The sequence below is a fragment of the Spermophilus citellus genome, assembly GCF_964194105.1.
Source record: "Spermophilus citellus genome assembly, chromosome: 11".
In the NCBI taxonomy this organism is placed as follows: Eukaryota; Metazoa; Chordata; class Mammalia; order Rodentia; family Sciuridae; genus Spermophilus; species Spermophilus citellus.
In genome coordinates this window covers 129,391,068-129,415,982 of record NC_138192.1, presented here as the reverse complement: position 1 = coordinate 129,415,982, position 24,915 = coordinate 129,391,068, and the positions used below count along the sequence as shown (strand labels likewise).

The following is a 24,915-nucleotide window of genomic DNA, read 5'->3' as shown; positions in this document are numbered from 1 at the left end:
ATATTCAAGGTGAAATGACTGAATTATGAGAGCTGTAATCTATTCAGTCCATCCTAGTTTGAATGGACGGACAAGGTGGTAACTATAGGCAGACAGGGCATGAATGGAGGAGGGGAGTCACTGGGTCATACCCCAGAGGGCACATCTTTCCTGTAGCTCCTTCCCCCTTTCCCTCCCTTCTCTGCTTCCTCACTGCCATGAGGGGGCAGCTTTCCTCTACCATGTCCTTCTGCCATGAGGTACTGCCTCACCTTGGACCCAGAGTAATGGAGGTGGCCATTTCTGGACTGAGAACTCTGATACCGTGAACCAAAATAACCTTTTTCTCCTCTACATTGATCATGTTGGGTATTTTGGTCAGAGCAACACTAAAGCTCACTAAAACAAGGACATGTGTAAATCTTTGTGATCTTTTAGTAATGATTACTTAGGACATCAAAAATATAAGCAATATAAGGAAGATTCATCAAGCTGGCATTTATCAGATTTAGAAAACCATTTGCTTCAAGACACTATCCAAAAAGTGCAAGACAATAAACAGTAGAAATATTTGCAAGTGTTATATCTAATAAATGACATATTAGGAATACATAAAATACTCTTATAATTTCAACACTAAAAATATAACCAAAATTATCTTTTTTTTTAAAGAGAGAGAGAGAGAGAGAGAGAGAGAGAATTTTAATATTTATTTTTTAGTTTTCGGTGGACACAACATCTTTGTTTGTATGTGGTGCTGAGGATCGAACCCGGGCCGCACGCATGCCAGGCGAGCGCGCTACCGCTTGAGCCACATCCCCAGTCCACCAAAATTATCTTCATTGCCATTTGTATGTCTTTCAAAGAAGACATATAAATGGTAGTGAAGCACATGAGGTTATGTCCAGCATCATTAATCATTACACAAATACCTATCAAACCCACAATGAGCTAATACTTCACATCTGCACCATGGCTATACTCATACACTGCCAGTGGAAATGTAAAATGATGCAGCCAGTTTGGAAAACAGTTTAACAGTTATCCAAAAGGTTAAATAGAGACTAGACCATATGACCCAGAAAATCCACTCCTAGATATATACCCAAGAGAACTGAAAATACACACCCACAGCAAAACCTATAGCTAAATATTCAGAGCAGCATTACTCATATTAATTGAGAGACAGAATTAACCCAAATGTCCGTCAATTGATGAATGAACAAAATGTGATACATTCATACAATGTATTCAGCCATAAAAAGAAATGAAGTTCTGATAAATGCTATAATATGAATGGACCTTGCTAGGGGATGGGGTTGTAGCTCAGTGGTAGAGCACTCCCCTAGCACATATGAAGCACTGAGTTCAAGCCTCAGCACCACATAAAAATAAACAAAATAAAGATATTGTGTCCAGCTACAACTAAAATAATATTTTTAAAAAAGAAAACATGCTAAATAAAAGAAGCTAACTACACAATACAGAAGCCTATTTGAGAATAGGGAAATCCAGAGAATCTAAAAGTAGATTAGTGGTTGCAAGAAATTAGGTGGGTGGTGTGGGGAGTAAAAGTTAACTGAAATTTCTTTGGGGTATGATGAAAATGTTTTGGAATTAGATAATGGCAATGGTTGCAAAATTTGGTGAATGTGTAAGAAACCACTGAATTGTACAATTTAAAAGGGTGGAATTTACAGTATTTGAATAGTGTATCAATAGAAAAAACAGTGAAAACACTTTGCCACCCTGATTATTAGCTATCTCTATATTCCAGTTTGCTCTAAGTTACAGGTCACCTATATAAATTTTTTTTATATATCATTACAGTACAATTGCAAATAGAACTTATTTATAGTATGTAGAAATTGGTCATTTTGCCCATGCATTCACATTTCTACAATGCTATAAAAATATTTCTAGGAAATAGATTTAAATATTATCTTCTCTTGCCAGTAGGCATTTTTCCACCTGTTAAGACAAAAATCTATTCATCTTTGAATATTTGTATTCTTTAAGAATAGTGCTATTTATCAACATAAGTTTTATGGGATGGAAAATTACTAAAGAAAGTACATACTTAAAACTAAGAATGCCCAGTTGTGAATCTACTTTAGGATCCATTAATCCTTGTTACTATCTATGAGTTTCCTGTAAGTTCACCAACAGTGAGTTGGGATTTACATGAAAGGAATAATATTGCCATTAGTTTCAAATGACAATAACAGCTTCTCTACTTGATGCCAAACAATTTGATCTTGCTTCCCTCTAGCTAAGGCAATATGGGGTTCCCTTGGCAATGGAAAAACTGAGATTTAAAGCACAACTCTCGAATTTCCTGCAATATCATCTTGTGTGGCCCATGGAATACTATTTTCTTTCAAATCCAGAAGAGGTGTCTCTTACTAACTCAGAAGAATTGTTTCAAACACAAAGTTACCGCAGTATTAGAACTAGAAGGTTTGAAATGTCTGGTTCAGCTAATTTGTAAAAAATACTCAATGGAATACCAAGTTCAGTGAGATGATTTCCAGGGGAAAAAGCTCTAAGAAATCTATTAACCCACTATTTTAAAAAAATACTTGGTTACAGAATCCTTTTTCTCCATAACACCTATTAAAATCCCAAAGAATTCCTGACCTACCAACACCTCTTGGAAAATTCTAACCTGGTTAAAAGTTCATCTTATAAAAGATGAAACTGCTCGCTCCCCTCAACCTCTTCCCAAAGTTAACTGATTTCCCCCAAAGTCAGCCAGCAGGTCCTGGGAAAGCTAGAACTGACTACTAGAGCTCCTTCCAGGCTGCCACACTGAATTCCCAAGGGGACCTTTTCTAAAGGGCAATTTAATCACACTGGACTTCCTGATTAACAGCAAGAATCAGTTATTTAATGTTAGTTAGCTATGTTTAAAATCTCTCCCACAAAAGGGTTGACCTGAAAAATGTTAGTATTACGTGACACTCCTTTCAAATTTCTATTTCAAGGTTGGTTTTACCTGGAGTGAGAGGAAATTTCTGGCTTTTTGGAACATTTCCATCTTGAAGATATTTTAATAGTTCTTACCACAACACCCTTTCTATGCTCAGTATTTTTAGCTCATTGTTTTCTATTTTGGCAGTCAAGAAGCTGCAGTTGTAATTTTACCTCCAACTTCATATTTCTTCTTAAAAGTGAATACAATGTCCCACTTATAATAATAAAATCACTAGTTGGCAGAACGACATTAAATGGAAAAAAAGAGGGGGAGACAGAGAGAGAAAAGGGGGAAGCAATTGGAAAATTTAGAGCAAGCAATTTTAAGTGCCAAGTTTCACATTTGTAATGGTCCAGTGGAGGTCACTGGGCTTCCTTTTTATTGAGGGCATAGTAAAGAAATAGATACCCACAAGCTCTCTTGTAAAAAGCTATAGAAACCACCTCCACTTCAACGAAGCTTTACTGAAAAGTGATGTAACTCAAAGATCCACAATAATACGAACTACAAGAAAAACATAAAAATTAGTTTAGTGTGGTATTTTCCTCTCCAATATTTAGATTTTCATTTTCCACATTAATTGAGCTTTTAAGCTTTAGTTTCCTATTCCAGTTTAGCAACAAATGAAACAAAACAATGAGTGAAATGGGAAGTAACTGCATCCAGTCTCAGAAATAACACTGAGTTTCTTGGACTTCTGATGCAACCAACCATCCCCTTTAAGCAGTTTCCTGGGACACAGTGTCTTCCTGATCCTCAAAGATTTGTGGTATTGGTGTTGCTCCTGATGTTTTTCTTTTTTTTTTTTTTAACCTCAGATGCCCTACTAAAAATGAGCTACAAGTCTAGGCCATACAAGAAAGGATTCTCTAGAGAAGGTAGCCAAAGGACCAGAAATTTGGTGAGCCCAATCAGAAGGGCCAGATCACCCCTACAAGTTCACACCAGCTTTACTTCTTAAAAATTGCTAACCAACCATTTTTCTTTTCAAAATAAACACTATTTCTCTCAACTGCAGTTTGCAAAATATTACCCCAATTCCACTGGACTAAAAAACTGGAATTTTACTGACATAATTGGATTATGAGGTTTAAAGATTGATGGAACTTTTCTGTTCCAAATATAATTGTTCAAATACCAAACCTAAATGGGTATGTAGAAGTTCTGACATAGTTAGAGCCAGAGTACCACTGCAGGCTCCAAGCCAGGGTGACATAGGAGCGGGGATGGAGAGGCTACCAAACCAAAGACCTGCCAAGCCCTGTCAAAGAAGGGTCTTGGGGTCTCAGAGTCTCGGGGGCACATATTGCCCTTCTGCTGACACAGCTAGCACTACAATGGAGACAGCTTTGGTCAGCTCCCCCATGCTTGCTCATTTCTCAGACCTCAGCTCATATACCAATGACCTTGGCACTTTACTCATACCAATATTATAACACTAGCTATTCTTTGCTGTAATTTTACTGAATATGAACCTGTTTCCCTGAAGAACAAGTGTTTTTAGTATTTCCTATAGCTATATGTTAAATATACATATGCATGTATATTATACATATATAAACAAAAATAAATGTTTTAGGAGAGGAGATAGAAGGAGAAGGAAAAAGACACAGAAGAGTTGATTTTAGGAGTTTAGAGAATATGTATCAATTTATTCAATATAGCACATATTCTTCAGCATTTGCTAGAAAATGCTAGTTCCTTTGTTATTCCTCAGAAAATAAATACTGGTTTTAAAAAAATCTCTTTGAACACTGAACCCGTGAGCAGAAGAAATCACACTATCTCAAGTACTTGTACCAAGTGCCTCCCTCCTTCATTACAATTCCATATTTGACTATTGTTTAATACATTTGACTTATGTTCTTCTGCTGTGAGACCATGTCCATTTTGGTTCATATTTCTAGTGGCCAGGATGGTGTTTAATAATTATCTGTTGGCTGAAAAACTGTTTATTATCTATCACAACATCAAAGAAAAAGCTAATCTAATCAGATCCAAACACTTCAATATATTTCTCTTTATTAATTTTTTATTGTAAAAAGTAAGAAATTAATCAAGACTACACAGCTATACAAACGTATGAATTAACTCTGGTGTCCTCACTGGGTGTTTGGGCCACAGGGTAAGAGAGGCATGCAGATGAGTCAGCACTCCAGAACAGGAGGCAACGACCTCAGCACTCCTTGGTACCTACGCTTTCAGCCCACTATGATTAAAGGGTATTTATTTAGGCCCAGCTGCATGGATATATAGATATGATTAGTTTTAGCTTAAACCAATTCTTATAATAAAGGCAAGTAATAAAAATATTCCTGCTAAGATCCAGAGATTAAAGAAAATATTAATCTAAAAATATCAATATTACTATTAATACTACTGATACCAGAAAAATGGCAAAGCTGACATTTCTTCTATTTCTGACATAAAGTCATCCCCAGCTGCATTATGACTTAAAAATAATGGCCACCAATCGTATATTACCCAGAATATCATTTAGGAAAAATAAACACATTAAATCTTCCCTTCAATATAAAGATGGCATTTTAATATTAAGAAAAAAGTTAATGCATCTTGAAAACAAAATAATATTTATGTTTTGAAGATGACATTTTAAAAACTGGATTTGTTGAAATGCATTGATTATATGGTTTGAGGCTTAAAATGACATAGTATATAAACTAAAAAACTGTCACACACCTGAACTTAATAGAATTTTCTATTTTTAAGATGACATCAGAAGAATAACCAAGGATTATGAACCCATCTTAAAACAAACAAACAAAAAAAAAACATTCTAAACTGAAGATGCAGTGCCTTTCAATTAGTCCACAAGTATGACATCAGGCAGGGAGAAAATATATTTCAAAATGAATTGGAACGTAACTGGTTACTAGGACTAAAAAATGAGCATTGATTTAGTGAGCTCAGTTTATCTTCTAAAGATATATCTTTTTCATTTATTATAACCATTAAAGCAAGTAGCAAAATATATAGGACTAAACAAGATTTTTGAATTTCCATTTCAAAGTTGTTAAGCAAAATTTAAAAACAAATTAATGGAAAAAAATGTAAACATAACAAAAAGGAATAATTAATCAAATTACTTTCACCAAAAGCAAATTGTTAATGTGAACAAACCAGGTCTTCTACACCTTTGTAAGTAGAAGTAAAATATTTAATAATTTATTTCATTCTCACTTCATTTTAATTTTTCTACTTTCATCTGTGTTTATAATGTAAATAATAGTTTAGTGAAGAAGTACATTTGCTTATAATGTTAAAATGAAGTCATATGCATAAACACAAATGTATATTCAACACTGTTTAAGATTTCTATCTAAGGTATCAGGAAACAGTTGAAAGACTCTTAAAGCAAAGAATAAAAAAAATCAGATATGAAGTTTAAAAATATAATTCTGGAGATAGCAGACAGGGAAAAACATATTTGAAGCTTTAAGTAGTGTTGTTTTTTTTTTTTTAAATCCTTGTTACTCCACTAAATTGGCACACAGCATCCTAAAGTCCCTCTACCTTTCCATCCCTCCACAGCAAGCACAGTAGACTTTAACAGAGGCTTTCTGCAGAGTAAGGCCTTGTATATTCTGTAATTCTGTAGTCCAAGGCAATGAGGGCCAGAGAAATGGTAGGGAGAAGCTTGGAGGAATACTGGGCCCTGTGACTTCTTCAATGCTTAGTATTTATCTGCAGCTAGTAGACACGCTAGAAAAGAAGAGCACATCTATTTTCTTACATTTGTATTTATAATAAAGTTAATTTTTTTTGAAAAATGCAGAGGTATACAAAATGAAAAGTAAAATATTACTTCCCCACCTCCTTACCACTCCATTGAATTCATTCCCCATGGGAATATTATTATGATAATAGTTTCCTTCTTTTAGATTCTTTGCTGCACATATATACTTGTGTGTATATGTATTATATGCATTTTCTATATATATACTTATATCACTTTATATTATATTATTTTATAAGAATAGGCCCATATATTATTCTGAAACTTGTTTCTTTCACTTAACAGTATTTGGCCACAGTGCTAGGACAGTCAACATGCATCTAGCCCCTTTTGGCACAATTGGAGAGAATGTTATCATATGGATATACCCAAGTTATTAAACCATTCCTTTATTAGTGTATATCAGTACTGTTTTTAATGTTTCACTTTTACAATAAGGCAGTGATCATTCTCATACATATTTCTTTGTGCACTTCTTTGGGTATTCTTTGTACACTTCAGGAAGTAGAGTTTTTTCGGAAAGAGTAAGTACATTTAAATACTTGGTCAAAAATGCAGCATGGATATACTAAATTATACTTAAAACAAAAAAGTTCAGCCATTCATTCTGATCTTTTGTCAGCAAATCTTTACAGCTTCCTAAATTCAGGGAAAGATCTCAGCAAACAAACTTCTCGATCTGTTTATGAGAAAACCAAGATTCACAGAGGTAAATAAAGGTCAGAGGTCCCAGATCTCAGAGCCCCTGAGGAGATAATGTACCCATGCACCACCAAGAGCTCAGGAGAGAGGGGAATACTACAAAAATCCAGGATAGCAACTTGGGTCAGCTGACTTCAAATATAATGTGTGTTCCACCAGCCACACTGACAAAAAATGGCAAGAGGGGGCAGAAGAGTACTCTCAAAGTCAGTGGAGTTATGGGCATCCAGAGTGGAAGGTACTGTAAGTTCAGCTGCACAGAGGGACCAAGTGTGGTGAAAAGACTCTGACATGGGATAACCTTAGTAAAAACCTTCCACAGCCTCAGTGCGTTGTATGAAAAGTTTCTTGGTTCTAAATATCTCCATGTGGCATACAAAACGAATGCCAGTACTGAAACCAAATTCTGAAGAGAAATATCAGAAAAGAACTAACATCCCACAATGAAGAAACATCTTCAAAGAAGATGTTGTTATAAAAATACCACAAAAGTACTTTCCAACGAATTCCAGACCTAAAAGTAAAGCTTTAAAATGAGACTCCAAGCACAGAAGTCTTGAATCTTTTGGTCTGTGCCTAGAGAGGCCCACTTAGAGGAAGCATTTCTAACCAGATAACACTGCTTTTATTTGACCAGACCTATGGGTACAGTGAGAAGAAAAGAAGTGGCACCTATAATTTTTGAAATCAGAATGGTCCAGAACAGGGGTCAGCAAACTTCTGTAAAAGGCCAGATGGTAAGTATTTCCAGCTTTGCAGGCTACCTGGTCTCTGTTGCAGCTGCCCAACCCTACAGTTGTAGTGCAAAATAGCCACAAGCTATTGTAAATGAATAAGCATGGTTATGCTCCAATGCAACTTTATGGACACTGAAGTTTGAATTTCATGTAATTTCCTTGAAATATTACTATTATAATATTTCCAACCATTTAAAATATAAAAACCATTCTGAGTTCATGAACTGTACATAAAATGGTATTGTGCTGGATTTACCTCATAAGCCAGTTTTGCTTCTTAAATACTCAAGAAACACTGAATTCTCAACTGAATTTGAATGTTGGTGGAAAGACGGAAACTTCTGCATCAAACCCCTAGGAAATAGGTTATAAGGCAGAAGATATTAGAGATTTCTTAAAGTATTTCAGGTATTTACCTTAAATCTCTTCTCTTGCTGAGTTCCTCTGGTGGAATTGTCCAGGGCAGGCTTTGGGGGAGACATTCTAGAACTTCTGAGGAGAAATCAGAGAAATCTACACCATACTCTGTTAGTATCCCTTCTGTTTCAGGCTCAATGTCACCAGCCTGCCCAAGACTCTTAGCCAGCTGCCTGTGGACAGAACAGAGAGGGAACATTGGGTTAGTGAACAAATGAAACACTGGCACCTGTCTACTCTTTAAATGAAAGGTGCTGGGAGAGTGTTAAAAATCTTCTGCCCCTCCACAGCAGGAATGCAATAACCAGTGTATGAGGACAGGGAAGGGGCAAGAAGAAGAAACAAGGATATTCTTGGCCTGTAAGGTCCATGATTACAATGTAATTTTACCTTTCTTAAGGAATTCTGATTTGGGAACAGGGCCAGAAGGCCTTTCTTGGAACCTGCAATTTTTCGTGGAGAAGTCAAAACTGACATTATAAAAGGCTTGCATAGATGCTTCTGGAAAACACCTTTAGAGACAATTCTGTTCAACTCAGTTTGCTGTTAAATCATTACCTTCAGAGTGCCTACACCTGAAGTCACTGAATTAGAGCTGATAACTCATATTTGTTTCATAATTCTACTAGATTTTACCTTTAAAAGGTAAAAATATGTTATCTAAACATAATAATGTATGTCTACTATAAAAAGGTTAGAAAACCCAGAAAGGTACTGAGAAGAAAATTTAAAGTATCTATAATACCTAGCAAACTATCATTCACAATTTAGGGACTGGACATTAAAGTCCAGTCTGCATTTAATAGGACATTCCTTACATGAACACAGTTCTACCTTTTAAAGAGAAGATCTCACTCATTGGTTTGTCATCTACATATATATTAAAATTGATAATTCTCTATTGTAAATATTGTCATGGCATAAACAGATAACAAGTCTCAAGCTTCATGTTAAAAACAGATAGCAAATAGGAAATGTGATCTGAACCTTGCAGTAGTTGCCTTTCAAGAGGGTACTGGGGAAACCAAAGATGGCCATCTCTCCTGTTGTTCACTTCTACTCATCTCCCAGGATGATCCAGGAATCCCCTCTGCTCTTTTTGCAAGGAATTTAACTCTGGCATCATTCAATTTCACTAAAGAAAACTCTGTTTAGATGCCTGGCTGCCAGAGTTCTCAGGTACAGAGCTGTAAATTGAAACTGGGGACTTGGTTGTCTAACAGGCAGACTTTTAACAAATTCTGATCTTCAGCCTTGAGGAGTACAGCAGTGGTGGCAGCAGGGTTGGCCCCATTTCTCACCCATCAACCATGAAAGGGAAGCCACAGTCCACACACACTCCTGTCCTTCAGGTTATATTGAGGGAGCCTGTGCAGTGACCTATGGGCTCAGATCAGTGACTCCTCCTCAAACTCAAGTGGTGATCTCACAGAAAGCACACCAAAAAGCCAAAGGCAGAGAAATATGAGAACATAAAATTATAGAGAGCTATCTGGAAAATCCCCAAATACTTGGAAATTAAACAATGCACAGGTTGAGGAGGAGAGAAAAGTAAATTAGGCAATATTCTGAACTGAACAAAAACATAACACATTACAGAAGCAGCTAAAGCAGTGCTTCTAGGAAAATTTATAGCATTAAATACTCATATAAAAAAGGAAGTGTCAAATCAATGAACAAAACTGCTTCTACCTTAAAAAACTATAAAGAAAAGAACAAATTTGACTCCAAAAAAGTAGAAGGAAAAAAAAAGTAACAAGAATCAATGAAAAGAAAATAAACAATGAAGAAAGAGAATAAAACATAAATTTCTATTCATATTAGTCAATAAAAACAGAAGGACATGAATTATCAGCATCAGGAATGAGGAGGAATATCATTACACATGCTACAAGTATCAAATGGATCATAAGGGATTTATGAATGACTTTAAACCAATAATTTCAATATTCTGGATGAAATGGACAAATTTTAGAATGACAGAAATTACCTAGGATTATTCAAGAATAAATCAACATATGAATATTCCTACATCTATTAAGGAAATAGAATTCATAGTCTAAAACCCTCCCTTTAAAAAAAAAAAACTGCAAGTCCAGATACCTTCACTGATGAATCTTACCAGTATTTAAGAAAATAGAATTGACCACTATATAAAAAGGATAACACATTATGACCAACACTAAAAAATAAACAAACAAAAAGTCAACCAATATAATTCATTATATTAGCAATCAACAAACATGTATTATCTCAATAGAAGAAAAACAATTTAATAAAATTTCCATATTCTTTTATAATAAAAGACCCAGGATTAATGGACATAAACTTCTTCAACTTATTTAAAGGCCATAATCCTAGAGCTAATACCAAACTTAATGGTAAAAGAATAAACAGTTTTCCTGGATCAGGAAGAAAACAAAGGTGTTCATTCTCTTCAATAATATTTAACATTGTATTGAAGTTCCTAGTAAATGTGACAAGGCAAGAAAAAATAAAAGGTATACAAACTGGAAGAAAGAACTGAACATTGAAGTGGGAGAAAAGACTTGACTCCCATTACAGTAATGGCCAACCTCCCACTACATGATGCCTGGCCTCTCTCTAAGGAAGACCTCACTCACACCATGCACACCAGAAGCCAATACACTGTGTATGACTTAAACTCTGCCTCAGCTCAAGACTTTGAATGTGAAAATAATGACTCAAAGAGGTACTCCAGACCCATTCATGGCAGCAAGAGTGCTTTCTAGTGACTGCAGTGGTAGCAATAGCGTCCAGTGGAAGTGGTGGTTTGCAAGAGCAGTGGTAAGAACCACCATGGCCAAACAGTGAGTGCTGGATGACTTCTGAGCTCTCCAGAAGTTAATTCACTCCTCCCCTTTTTTCAGGGAATTCAAGCCTCTCACTGTTTCTGTGAGCCCTTCAATATTCTTCCAATAAACTCCTTCCCCAACAGAGCTCGTTTCTCTTTCCAGAAACTAAGAATCCAGACAGTTAAAGACACAGGTTACCCCAATGTTACCTTATTTTTTAAATAACAAAATCATTACCAGTGTGCACTAGGATGTGAAGATCTAGGGGACAAACTGTCCCTGCTTCTGAAGTTTGAAGGAATGGGAATTCCACACTGCACTGGATGACTACTTGCAATAATGTTGTTTAGATTAAAAAACAAACAAACAAAAAACTTTAAATTCTGGAGATCACAGGCAATAATTAGTCATTTAAAAAATTGATTCGTATTTAAAAATTAATAGAACCCAAGGTATTTCCCAATCATCTAACTAACCTATTTATTATTCCCACAGGTTCCTGAAGTTTAGTTTCCTACATTCATCTCCTAACATCAATATCTTTTAACTGTCTGAGTTCTTGGTTACAAGGAAAAGAAACCAACTCTGGTTGGAAAGAGTTTATTAAAAGGATACTTGCTAGGTGTGGTAGCACACATCTGTAACCCCAGCAGCTTGGGAGGCTGAAGCAGGAGGATCATAGGTTCAAAGCCAGCATCAGCAACATAGTAAGACCCTGTCTCAAAATAAAAAATAAAAAGGGATGGGGATGTGGCTCAGTGGTTAAATGCCCTTGGGTAATTCAATCCCTGGTCTGACGGGGGGGGGGGGGTATATTGCAGGGCTCACAGAAATAGAGACTTACAGAATCAAAAAAGGAGATGGAAAAGAAAAATTATATGCTTAATCTCTAAATTCTTGATTCTGGGCTAAGATGAAAACTCAGGAACTTTCTTTTTTCATCAAAAAAAAAAGATTCCTGGGGATGTTACTCAGTGGCAGATCACATGCCTCGCACTTGTGAGGCACTGGGTTCAATCCTCAGCATCACATAAAAATAAACAAAACAATACAGGCATGCTGTCCATCTACAACTACAATTTTTTTTTTTTTTAAGTATCCTGAATTTCTTGTAGCCGCCAGGCTAAGGCAGAAAATTTTTTTTTTCAAAAGTTGATGAATGAGGGCTGGAGTTGTAGCTCAGCGGTAGAGCACTCGCCTAGCACGTATGAGGCACTGGGTTTGATCCTCAGCACCACATAAAAATAAATAAATAAAATAAAGATTAAAAAATGTTTAAAGAAAGATGATGAATGATTACATTACTGGATTTAGGGTCTAACAAGTATCTTAGGTGAAAAGTAGGGGCACTGATGAGAAAGAATAAGATTCAGGGGATACAGAAAGGTCTGAGTACCCTGAATGCCTAGTCGCAAATGACCTTCCACTTTCATGATTCTTTTTTTTTTTCTTTTTTCTTTTTTTTTTTTTATTGGTTGTTCACAACATTACAAAGCTCTTGACATATCATATTTCATACATTAGATTGAAGTGGGTTATGAACCCCCAATTTTACCCCAAATGCAGATTGCAGAATCACGTCGGTTACACATCCACAATTTTACATAATGCCCTATTAGTAATTGTTGTATTCTGCTACCTTTCCTATCCCCTACACTTTCATGATTCTTAAGTGGACTATGATAGCATTTGAAGGAACAGGCTCTGAAAAGAATTGTAACCAAAACCTTGTAATATATCCATGGTCCACTTCGGCTGAGAAAAGATGGCCCGATAGGCAGTGACTTTAAGTTTAGCCAGAAGGACAGGGACCTCAAAGAATGATTGAAGGACTGGTGACAGGCATATCTGGGGAAGAGACATGTGGATGGAATGGGACTATTAAAATGTACCCAGACAGAGTGTAACTATTAGAATTCCACAAGAATGCTCAGCCAAGTGATCCCACTGTGGAGGGAGGAAGGGTCTGGGAATGGAAGATTCTGCCTTCCCAACCACTGCAGTGCTTCCTTGACATGAACAAGGTACATGGCAGCAGGAAATGAGCTCCACATTAACTTCTTCTTCTGATAACCTGGCCCCTGCCCGTCCAGGATACCAGTGTGCCAGCAATAGTAATCAACTTTGAGTCCATGATAAAGAACCATGCCAGGAGGACCCAACACTACTTGATAACAAGTTGTATCCCTCAGCTCTTCTTTAAAGAAGAGGGCAGAAATCTTGCTCCATTAAAATTGTGAGATACTAACTCTGGGCTTGGGACTGCTGTCTTCATCTGTCCTGCCTACCATGCTTTGCATGAACATCACAATCCATAGATTTCAGAAATACAGAAAAAGCTATTGGTATCTCATTCAATTTTGTTTATAATCAAGTATTTCACTTCTTGAAAGAAGCAAAGCATATAAAAGTCACTGAGTGAAATGGTGTAATTGTCTGCTGACTGCTAAATTATGAGACTAATCAGAAGACAACACCTTGTAAGGTTGCAGAGCTTCCTCCAGGACAGTCATGGTGCTCTCCCTTGGCAGCCTAGTGCCAGTGCACAAGGTCTGGATACCAAGGATACAAGTGGAGTCAGGCTTTTCAATATCACACTTAAGACCCACTCAAAATTTTTCTTTTCCAGTACTGAGAATTGAACCCAGGCCTCACACTTGCCAGGAAAGCACTCTGTCACTGAGCTACCTTCCCAGCCCTTTTATATCATTGTATTTCCTTTCCTTTCTTTGCATTTTACTTGGAGACTGGGGCTTACTAGGTTGCACATGCTGGTCTCAAACTTGTACTCCTCCTGCCTCAGGCCCTAGAGCAGCTGGGATTACAGGCAAGTGCCACTGGGCTCAGTTCTACTAGTCACAACATTTTTAACCTTGTCCTCTAACACTCACCTTTATAATAATAATGTCTCTTCTGACTGAGACTACAAGAATCCTGACTAATATAAACAGACACAAAACATACTACACCAACTTCTTTCTTAAAAAAGCTATATTCAATTTAAGCCAGTGAGTGATGACTTGGAAGCAAAGTATTCAAGAATGGCAAGTAATATATAAAGAGGATAATCATACATGATATTGAGGCACATGAAATTGTCAATATTGGATTTTTAAGCTATAAAACATAATTTCATATAATTCTATCTAGTAATATTAAAAATAACAAATAACCATTCATTAATCAGCATACATAGTTGCTGGGAGAAGAATAAACAACGACATATATCTTGTATAGTTTATTAGACAACTACAGTAACATGAAAAGGAACACATTCTCACATGTGGTGGGTATCTCAGGGCAGTGTATGAGAGGCAGATCTAGAATACCATGACCACCCTACTTTCACTTTGTGAAGCTGGTAAGAATATATATATGGCCAAAAATTATCTCCTTAGATCTAAAGTAGAAAAGAGACTAAAAATATGGACAAAAAGGCATTTTATAATACCTAACTTTTGAATACAATACTAAAATCCAGGAAGAACTCATAATAGCAGACACCTGTACCCATGGTTTTGCTTTCTGAGGTTTCTGTTAATCAGTGGTCAACCATGGTTGGAAATTATTAAATGGAAAACTCCAGAAATAAGCAATTCTTGAGTTTTAAACTGCATGCCATTCTGAATAAAGTAATGAATCTGTGTCATCCTGCTCTGTCCTGCATAGAACATGAATCATCCCTTGTCCAGCATATCCATTCTGTACATGCTACCTGCCTGTTAATCGTCTAGTAGCCATCTCAGTTACCAGAGCAGCTGCTGCACTATCACCACTGAACCACATTCTAAGGAGGGTACCACTGGATTTTGAAGATAAAGATATCCAAATTCAAGAATTCGAGAACATACCTCTCACAAATCCTTTCTTTAAAACTATTAGATAATAAACTAAGACCTACCAAGAGATGGTGGATCCAGTACTCAGCATGCCTCACAAAGGCAACCAGCACTGATACTGATACTGGACCCACACCTATAATGTAAAGGCAAAGAGAAAGGAGGACAAAAGCTAGCAGGTGAGGTGATGGATCTAATACTATTATAAGAACAAGTCAAATCAGTTATTGGACCTAAAGGCAAAAGATTTTTTTCTCATTTGATGCTTTGTATTTTGGCAAAATTTTCACTAGTTTTAAGTCCTAGAATTTTAATTAGTTTACTGAAATTACAACATAATTTATAATGACAAAATTATATTTGAGTTATGGTTTCCAAATATGATCAATGACTCCAAGTTCCTATTAGCCTTAATTAACATTTATTTTACTAAGTTTCAGAGAACATTTCTCAAGTGCCTTATTTAAATAAATTCATTACAGATTTTCACTGGGATATACTTGATAGCAGCACAGACTGAAGAACTTGTCCAAGATAAAATATCTAACAGGTCAGCATATTGAAAGAGCCCAAGCTTTTCAGGCCTTAGATGCCCCAGAAACAATAATGCAATATACTCACTCATAAACTCTGCTCTCTCCCTAAAAACCAGACTACCTTGGAATCTAAACAAAACTAAAATCCACAAGGGAACTAACATATACCTTGTGTATTTGTCTTGCAAGAGAGTTTGTTTTTATGTTTTAAATTTAATTCTGGGGTAAATTTTATTTAAAACGAATAATGAATATAACTTTCCCTTTCTTGCAATATAGTTCAAATGCTATAGCTTCCTAAGTAGTTTCTATGTCTTCTATTCACTGTCAGAAAAGATGGCAACAGCTGTTTTAGGACAATTATAATGTCACACTGAAATATCTGGTGTTTTCTTAAAAGCACATTTCAAGCTACTCTGCCTTTCAGAAATAAGAAATTCTCACAGCTATAAGACCCCAAGGAGACAAGATAATTAAATGTAATACTGGATCCTGGAAGAGAAAAAGGAGTTTAGATCAATACTATTACTACTACTGAAACTGCCACTGCTACTATCAATAATAAAAATAACGAAATCTGATTAAAGTATGAACTTTTGTTCATAATGTATCAATATTGGCTCATTAATTGCAACAAATATACCACACTAACATGTTAATCCATTGGGAAATTATTTAGGATGGACATACATGAGAATTATACCATCTTGACAATTTTCTGTAAATCTAAAACAGCTGTAAAAAAACTTGTTAAAAAAAAAACTTAGAGCTGAAAGGAAATAAAAGAAGTTATTCAGATTTCCAATAATATATAAATGATATACTAAATAATGGCATGTTTGTCCAATTGATTATTATGCATTCTAGAAAAATCATTCTGAAGATATAAATAACTATGACATAAAATGTTAAAAACATAAAATAATATGTATGGTATAGTTTAAAATATGTATTCACTGAAATAGAATTCCTTAGAGGAAGGATTATGAATGACTTTTTCTCTATTTTCTAAGCTTCCTTTAATATCATGACTATTTTTTTTCCAATTTAAGAATTATAGAAAAATAATCATAATCTAATAAAAACTGTCGTGCCCATTCTTGGTTCATAAAAGACAAGACTAAGGAACTATGACGAAATGGAGATACTACTGTGATGTTACACTTAATTTCAATGTGGGGTCCTGAACCAAATTCTGGAACAGAAAAATGGTATTAGTGAAAAAACTAGTAAGATGTGCTAAGTTATATAATTTAATAGTCTTGTACTAAAGTTAACTCCTTAGTTGTGATAAATATCCTATTGTAATATAAGATGTTAACAGAGGAGAAGATGGGTAAAGGATATATTCAGAAACTCAGTATTATTTTGACAATTCCTGCAAATCAAAAATATCTAAATAAAAAAATTTTTAAAAATCAATAAAGACATGAAGACATTTTTCTAGAACAGAAAACATCTGAACACAAATATATGAAAAGATGTTCTATCTCTTTAGTAATTAGGAAAAAATAAATTACAATGAATGGACAAAAAGTGAAGAGTCTAACAATATCAATGTTGATAAGAACAAAGAAATGAAAACTCTTTTAAGACACACTCTTAGAAATGGACTAAAAATAGGTACAATTTGGAAAACAGTTTTTGGCTACAAAGTTATAAAGTTAAATACATACATACATATGATCCAGTAATTTCACTCCTAAGCAAAGGCTAGAAACTTTAGTGAGCACTTGAATGCTTATGGGAGCATTATTTGTAATAATAAAAATCTCAATTTAACCCAAATGCTCACTGCTAGATAAATAAATTGTGGTATAGTTCAGGAAATGAAAATATGCATTAAAGTGAGTAAAATATAGGAAAATATTTTAGAAACAATTTTAAAAATGCAAGTCACAGAAGAATATATGTAATATGATATTTTCGTAAGGTGCAAAACCAAGCAAAACTAAGTTACATTATTTAATGACATAAATACGGAATATTTTAAAAGCATATTTTGATTAGCATATTTGAGACACTAGTTAACTCTAGGGAAAAAACACAAATAGATCCACAGTATTGGTGATATTGCTAATATTTCTTAATCTGGGAGGTGATTCCATTGGTTGGTTTTAATATGAGGCTCCAAAAATTACGTGTCACATTTTGTTCTTTGGTCTGTGAAATATACTTCGTTCATTAAAAAAATAAAAATAAATAAAAATTTTAAAACTGTATTTTAGTTAAATATATACCAAACCAAGTGAATATTTCTGGGGTGACATTTTAGAAAATTTCCATTGTCTATAGTATATGTCTGAATAATTTTAATAATATTCATTACATATTTCAAAAAATTAAAAATTTTATCCTAATTTTTTTAATGATCTATCTGCAAATTTATTTTGTTTATTTATTTTCATGTGGTGCTGAGGATTGAACCCAGGGCCTTGCACGTGCTAGATGAGCGCTCTACCACTGAGCCACAATCCCAGCCCCTATCCTAATTTTGATATTGCAATAATAAACAGTTATGAGGAAGAAAGCTTTCCTCAGAGAAATTTATAATGTTCATCACCTCAAGTTTTTTTCACTCACCAAAGCTCTTCTACCAACACTATTCCCACTCACATGAAGGACATCCAGATAATGCTTGAAACATTCCCAGCTTTCTGCAGTTGATAGGTAGGGGTTACGGAGTGTCTATATAAATATTCTATAGAGATAAGCATCAGACTGACTTGTCCTGGGTGATACGGAAATAAAAACTAGACAGAAGAAACTATGAAAAAAACAGTCCTTCAAATCATCCTGTTTGTCTTAAAGAAAACAAGAACATTTACCAGTCAGTATTAGTGCTCTTGGCTATGCATCTCTTTCCTCTTCTAAATATTCTTAGAAAGTTTGGCCTTAAAACTAGGCTATGAACAGGTCACACATTCTTTTAGTGGTCGCCACTTTCATTACTGCTCTTAAATAAATGCTCCCATGCACACTGGTTCATGCTGAAACTCACCCAAATAGGCAAAATGGTGTCAGGTCCCTGAAAAGCCAGGTGTGGGGAGGAGTCAACACTGGCTGAACATACGGCCCAGAACCTCAGTAAGAACACAAGGTGAACAAGACATGTGACAAAGACGCAACACCATTGGCTGTGTGTTTTCTACAATCAGGAAGAGAGACCAAGTTATTTTCCCTTCTTCCAGCTCAGTAATATGACACAATAGAAGGTAGCAAGTAAGGAACAATGACTTCAGAAAAAGTGTTTTATCAGTGAAAACAGACCAAAAAAAAAAAAAAAAAAAAAAAACGGGAAGAAGGTCCAACAGTACTGAATGATTTTAGGAAAGACCCTGAAGCTTGAGAGTGAATCAGTGTTGTTACGTAGGATCAGCGAAGAGACTGGAACCAGTCCCAGAGAGCACAAGAAGGTTGGTGGCATCTGCAGTTCTCCTTTAATACTTTGAAGAAAGAGCACTAGAATTTGCAGGTGGGGACGGCGATTTGGGAAGAAGTATAAGTGCCTGCATACAGTGGTTCTTGGGAAACAAACCAAGTGACACCAGGACCAACCTCCTCCATTCTTTGACTTTTGCTCTGCTTTGACCAGGATGCTCTTGGTTTGCAAGATGTGGCTTTTTTTTTTTTTCACTTTTTTTTTAATTCCTTTTTTTTTAATTTTATTTTTTTTTTTATTGGTAAAGCTGAGCATTGTAGACCAGCAGGTGGAGCCCAACAATCACCAAAAAAGAGCCCCCTCCTCAGCCTGATTGGCTTTTTATCTACTAGCCAGCTAGAGCCACACCCCTGAAAAGGACTTAAAGTTCCTGGCATCACACAACTCAACCTTTCCCTCAGAAGGTTCTTTAAATAAGGAATATGTTCAGGAAAGGTGAAATATTCCTTTTGTGCAGGGGGAATGATTGAAGAGTTATTTTTCAGTGTGCTCATCTTAGAAGCAACACTTCCATAAAAAACACTAATTTTCCATTTGCTTTTTCTATCTACCTGGTTTCTTTTTCATTTTCCTAGTAAATATAACTTATTTAATGTGTGACCACTTCAATTCATATCTACCCCCAAAAGAATTCAGTACCTATCAAAACTGAGTAGAAGAGCAAAAGCATCTACTTTTGCCTGTCAGCGAGTATCTGCCAACTGGCCCTACAGAGCAAAGCTGGGAGACAAAGCCCCCACACACTTCCTTCTCCACACACCTGGCAATCAGAACTTCCCATCCTCTGCTTTCATCCTGTCTCATTCTTGGCTTCCATAGACTCTGCTGTCCTTCATACATAAAAGCCAGCAGCACGACAAAATCTCTATATCTCATTCCAATATCCTTCCATTAAGACTAGGCAATCCCAGGTTCAAATCAAAATTTCTCATTCTGCACTGACCTATTCATCTTCTCTCTTCTCCCAATCCCCATAGCCATCAGAGTTTGGCAGATAAAATAACATGAAAATGTCAGTTTGCTCCAGGTTAGTTTACATCTTACATCTTCAGTTAGCCTTCAGTGTAACAGTAGCTGCTATAAAACTTTTTTTTCAAGATTTATCCTTACATATTTGAGAATAAACCATAACAAATCTAGGATAAAGTGATCATGAAACCTCCATGCTCACAACATCCTGGCAGGAAGGCTGGGACTGTGAGCTCTGGACTCCAGGATAGCATATTCCACCAAGGCAGGAGTAACACAGGCACGAGGGCCACTGCATGACTTTCTAAAAGGAAAGATGATTTAAGAGGGTTGGGAAGCTCTTAAAACTGTAAATCTGATATAATTACAAATCATTCCAACAAGGATGCCAATGTGACTTTTTAATTATCCTGGCCAAGAGTCTAGTACTAAATATCAAAAGTATTAAATATATTGTGATGTATGACAAAAAGCAGTCATCCCTAAAAGCCAGCAAGGGCTCACCAAGAACAGACTACCTTTGGGTTTTTGATAGCACTAAAAGATTGAAATTCATGAAAAAGTGGTAAATGTGATACACAGAGAACAAGGCTCAAGTAACAGCTCTCATGACAATTTTAAAAGTAAGATGGAAAATAACTTCCTAACCAGAGGTCTCCAATACTGTAATATTCTTTAAGTTCTCCTTTAATGGAGACACCAAAGTACCTGTGGGACTGCCAGAGCAGCAATGTTTACAGAGAACATGAAGCCAAAAATCAATGGTCTCCCCCTGGACCCTTCCAAATTACTGACATCAGATAGCCAATGTGTGCATTCTATCCAGACTTTTTGTTTAAACATCTGTATCTTTTAACCTGGCACTCTGCATCCGATTTGTATGCTTGCTGCATGATATATACACCTGTCAAGTGTTTATTCTGAAGCCACAGAATCTTGGTTCTCATCATTTTCTGTTCCAAATGCCTCCTGTTTTCTAGCTTAATTTATGTTCTACTTTCTTAGCTGAACTGGCTCAAGACCTCAAGGTCATCAACTCCTTTCCATCTATTCACCTGACCAGTCTTGTCCAAAAATATTTTCATCTTAAAGAAGTTCACAGCCAAGTAAATATACTTAAAAGGAACTGCAGTCCACACATGGGAGAGCTACACCAATGGTTACTCTGGAAAGATACAGGAGTACCCCCAAAAGAAGGCCTACAGGGAAGATGTTCTGAGCAGACAACTGAGTTGAATTCAAAAGTTGAGTATTTCATGGAGCAAACTCTGGAGAGGAGAGTCTCTGCTGGCAAAGGAAGTACAGTGTGCAGGGTCTGGAGCTAGGAGCAGTCAGCCAGGGAAGTAGCAAGCTCTGAGGCATAAGCAAAGGCAGGTGGGGGCCAGGGCTGCTCTCAGGTAATCCCACCAGCATCTGCCCTCCCACCCAAGTCTGAGGCCTGTAGTTCACACAAGATTCTATGATTGTTTTTTCTCCTTTGTGCCCCATTCTAATCAGTTATCGAATCTGGGAGTATTTACCTTCTTAATCTCCTCTGAATCTTTCACTCCTCCTCTTTCTTCCATAGTGGACTCTTCATTTCAGATTCTCCTACCTCCTCTGTCTTCCTGAATTAGCTTATAGTGATTCTGGCTGCTGGTTGTGTCCCTTGCCATCCCCAAGAAATCTTTTAGTAAAGATCTTCTGTTCTCCAAGAATTGATCCTGGATTTCTCCCTTCACATACCTCCTTCACTTCCAAAAAATTATTTCGTTTCTATGGAAGAAGTTACGACATTCTTTTTGTACTACAGTTGGAGCTCAGAAAGATGGGCCATTCAACTCATCTTCTTTATCCGCGCTCCTGCCTAGGGTGTTGAGTCCCACAGTTCTGCTAATTGGGCAGTGGACTGAGGGAGCCTGGGCCCCACCACTGGGTAAAACTACTGGCCAGGGAAAATACCTGCCTCAAGCTAGATCAATAAGATATTCTACCTCAGGAATTCTGGGCAATAATCTAGACATGAGTATGTAGCCATGGATGTTACTAAGCATATAGATGGCTACTGTGCAGAGATATGCCAAATGACATAGTCCATGACAGAAAGGGATCTCTATCAAGTAGTGCCTGGGCTGGTCAGAGTGGTTGAGAGAGAAGCTGTGATCCTTTGCTGCATGTTAGTTCTCAGTTTCTCATGAGCCCACATCCATTTCCTGCCCTGGGATTTAGGAAAGCCATCATAGTAATTCCCTTTTATTTAAATTATAAGAAAGGGATTTCATTTCTTATAATCAAATAATCCCTATGCCATTTAAGTCCTTCTGCATTATAGTTTCTTGGAATAAAGAAAATATAGCTGTTCATCTTTGTGCTTCTCAGATAATAAGGCATAGCACATGACATATAGCTGATAAAAACCTGTTGGGATAACTGAATTTAACTACAGAGAGGTAAATAATTTTAAGATGTAATTAATTAGTAGTAATAACACATACAGAAGATGCACAGTATCATTAAGGACAGAGATGCAGGGGCAGGGAAGAAATTCAGAAGCAAACCATATTAGCTCTACTTGACTTGTAGGCACAGTGTACACCGGAGCTGACCACACACACACACAGCACCACAAGTACTGCCTGGTCAATGCCAGGCAAAGATGAGGGAAGAAACCTCAGCAGTCAGCACAGCACGTTCAGCATGGGAAACGGTGGTTTAAGTTCCTAAAGATCAGTAACTGACAGCCAGAACAGCACATCAAGGCGACCACCGCCTTGCCCAGCAGCTGCAGTCCTCACCCCTCATGTGACAGCATCATCTGAGAGCTTCGTCATGAAAACCTGCCAGGTTTTATTATTCAAAATAGATTTTCTCTATTTCCACAAAGATGTTTTAATTTGCTTTAATCAGTTATTCATGTCCACAAAGATTTTAAAAGGCATATTTCCATAAAATACAACTACAATGTCTTTATATTAAGAAGGTAGAGAACAAGCACAGTTTTCCATTTGATTATCTTAAAATTTTATTTTGAAAATTACACGACAATACATGATTATCATATTTTTAAAATATTCTTTCTTGGGGCTGGGGTTGTGGCTCAGCGGTAGAGTGCTCGCCTAGCATGTGCGAGGCATTGGGTTTGATCCTCAGCACCACATAAAAATAAATAAATAAAGGTTTAAAAAAATAAAATAAAATATTCTTTCTTTGGATCCAACAAAGGCGTTTGTTGCTTCAAAGGCTCGACTCCCTTTTGGTTGTTGTTGCATCTACCCTTTGACCAGGGTGCTGATGAAGCAAGGGCTCAGTTGTATGGGAGAACCTACAGGATCATTAGAGTAATAATAGAAACAGAAACATAAGAATCTTCATGGTTGAAGATTTCCTAACTACACCCTTACAACCTGAACACTAAGGCAGCAGTCCAATCCAGAATGCACAAAGGGCTCAGGCAGAAAGGCAGATAAAGGACAAGGCTGGGTTTCCTGGTGTGATATGAAAGACTTCCCTTCTCACTGGCAAACAGTGTGGCAGCATAATCAAAGTTAGTATAAAGGTGCCTTAAACTGAGTTCTTTCCTGTGACCAGAGGCCAGTGTCATGGCCACCATCAGACCTTTTGATTTGATGGTGAGAAATGGGCAAGCCTGTGAAAAGGATTACTTGGGGCTCAAGAGGTTGACATCACTCTTGGATAATGAGTTAAGTTTAAAAATAATGACACTGCAATCGCACCATTTTAGAGCAAAAAAGAAAGTTCAACAGTTCCTAAGAGGCTCTGAGTTCAAGGAAATCACACTGATCTTCACATAACTGAAAAGTGGCTCTGGGGTATTTCTTGACATCAGTATGACTTGGATTACATGGCTAGGCATAAGAAGCTAAGTGTAGAATAAGCCTGGTAAAAGCAGCACACTGTGGCCATCAGTTCAGTGTTGCCTCACATCATCACAGAACATTCCCAGGAGGATCCATTCTGTATAAATCAGATAACCAACCAGCAAGCCACTACACTGGACTAAGAGTTAAATGTCAGGAAAGACTCTTCTATATTGTATACCTTTCATTGCCATTTCCTATGAAGCAAAAGTCAGACATCATTCGTAATAAAGACCTAAAGATACAACTAAAACAATATTATTTTTCTTTCAAAGTGATTGCTAGTTATAAGAAAATAGTCATAGCACTTGATCAGATAGTGAAGTCTAGCAGTTTCTTTAAATAAAAATTAAATGACCATCTCTAAGACTTAAGTTAGGCTGATTTCTGACAGCTTCCACAGAAACATGGCACTCTTCTTCCTGCCTACAGTAGTAATAATTTAGCTTTTAATGCTAAGGTGAAACCTTTGGCACTAATCAAACTGACTGCAAGATCAACACCAAAAAGTACACCATTCAAACAAGACTTCATATTCATACTTTAAAGCAAAGAAACTGGGAGGTCTCCTGAATATGCTTGGACTTTGCATATTTTAAAAAAGCATCTGAAAGGAAAGAACTGGCTATTTGATGCAATGAATTTGCTGCAGAACACAAGTATGAATAGGATTCATGACACAACAGGAAACTGTAGAGGCTCAGAATGTGCTTATATTTTATGCCAGAAACAAAAACAAAAAGGCTACTGTTTGGTAATTCAAGGAACCTGTTGGCAACTAGTTGAAGTGAAGTAAGGGTAACTTCTGGACTCAGAACCACCATACCTTGGCTTTAATAAAGAAACAATAACTAAAATTCATAAAAAGTTAGTATAAAGTGCCTTAA

The 24,915-nt window shown here is 36.4% G+C and overlaps 1 protein-coding gene across 8 annotated transcripts in view; it reads right to left on the bottom strand.

Moving 5' to 3' along the window:
• The window catches only part of DIS3L2 (DIS3 like 3'-5' exoribonuclease 2), a 356,130-nt gene that overhangs the window by 159,697 nt on the left and 171,518 nt on the right, over window positions 1-24,915 (bottom strand). For all 8 annotated transcript variants that reach the window (XM_081261984.1, XM_081261982.1, XM_081261989.1 and 5 more), the window contains one exon: window positions 8,569-8,742. In XM_081261984.1, the coding sequence (XP_081118110.1) occupies window positions 8,569-8,742 (174 nt within the window). The remainder of the gene's footprint in view (window positions 1-8,568; window positions 8,743-24,915) is intronic.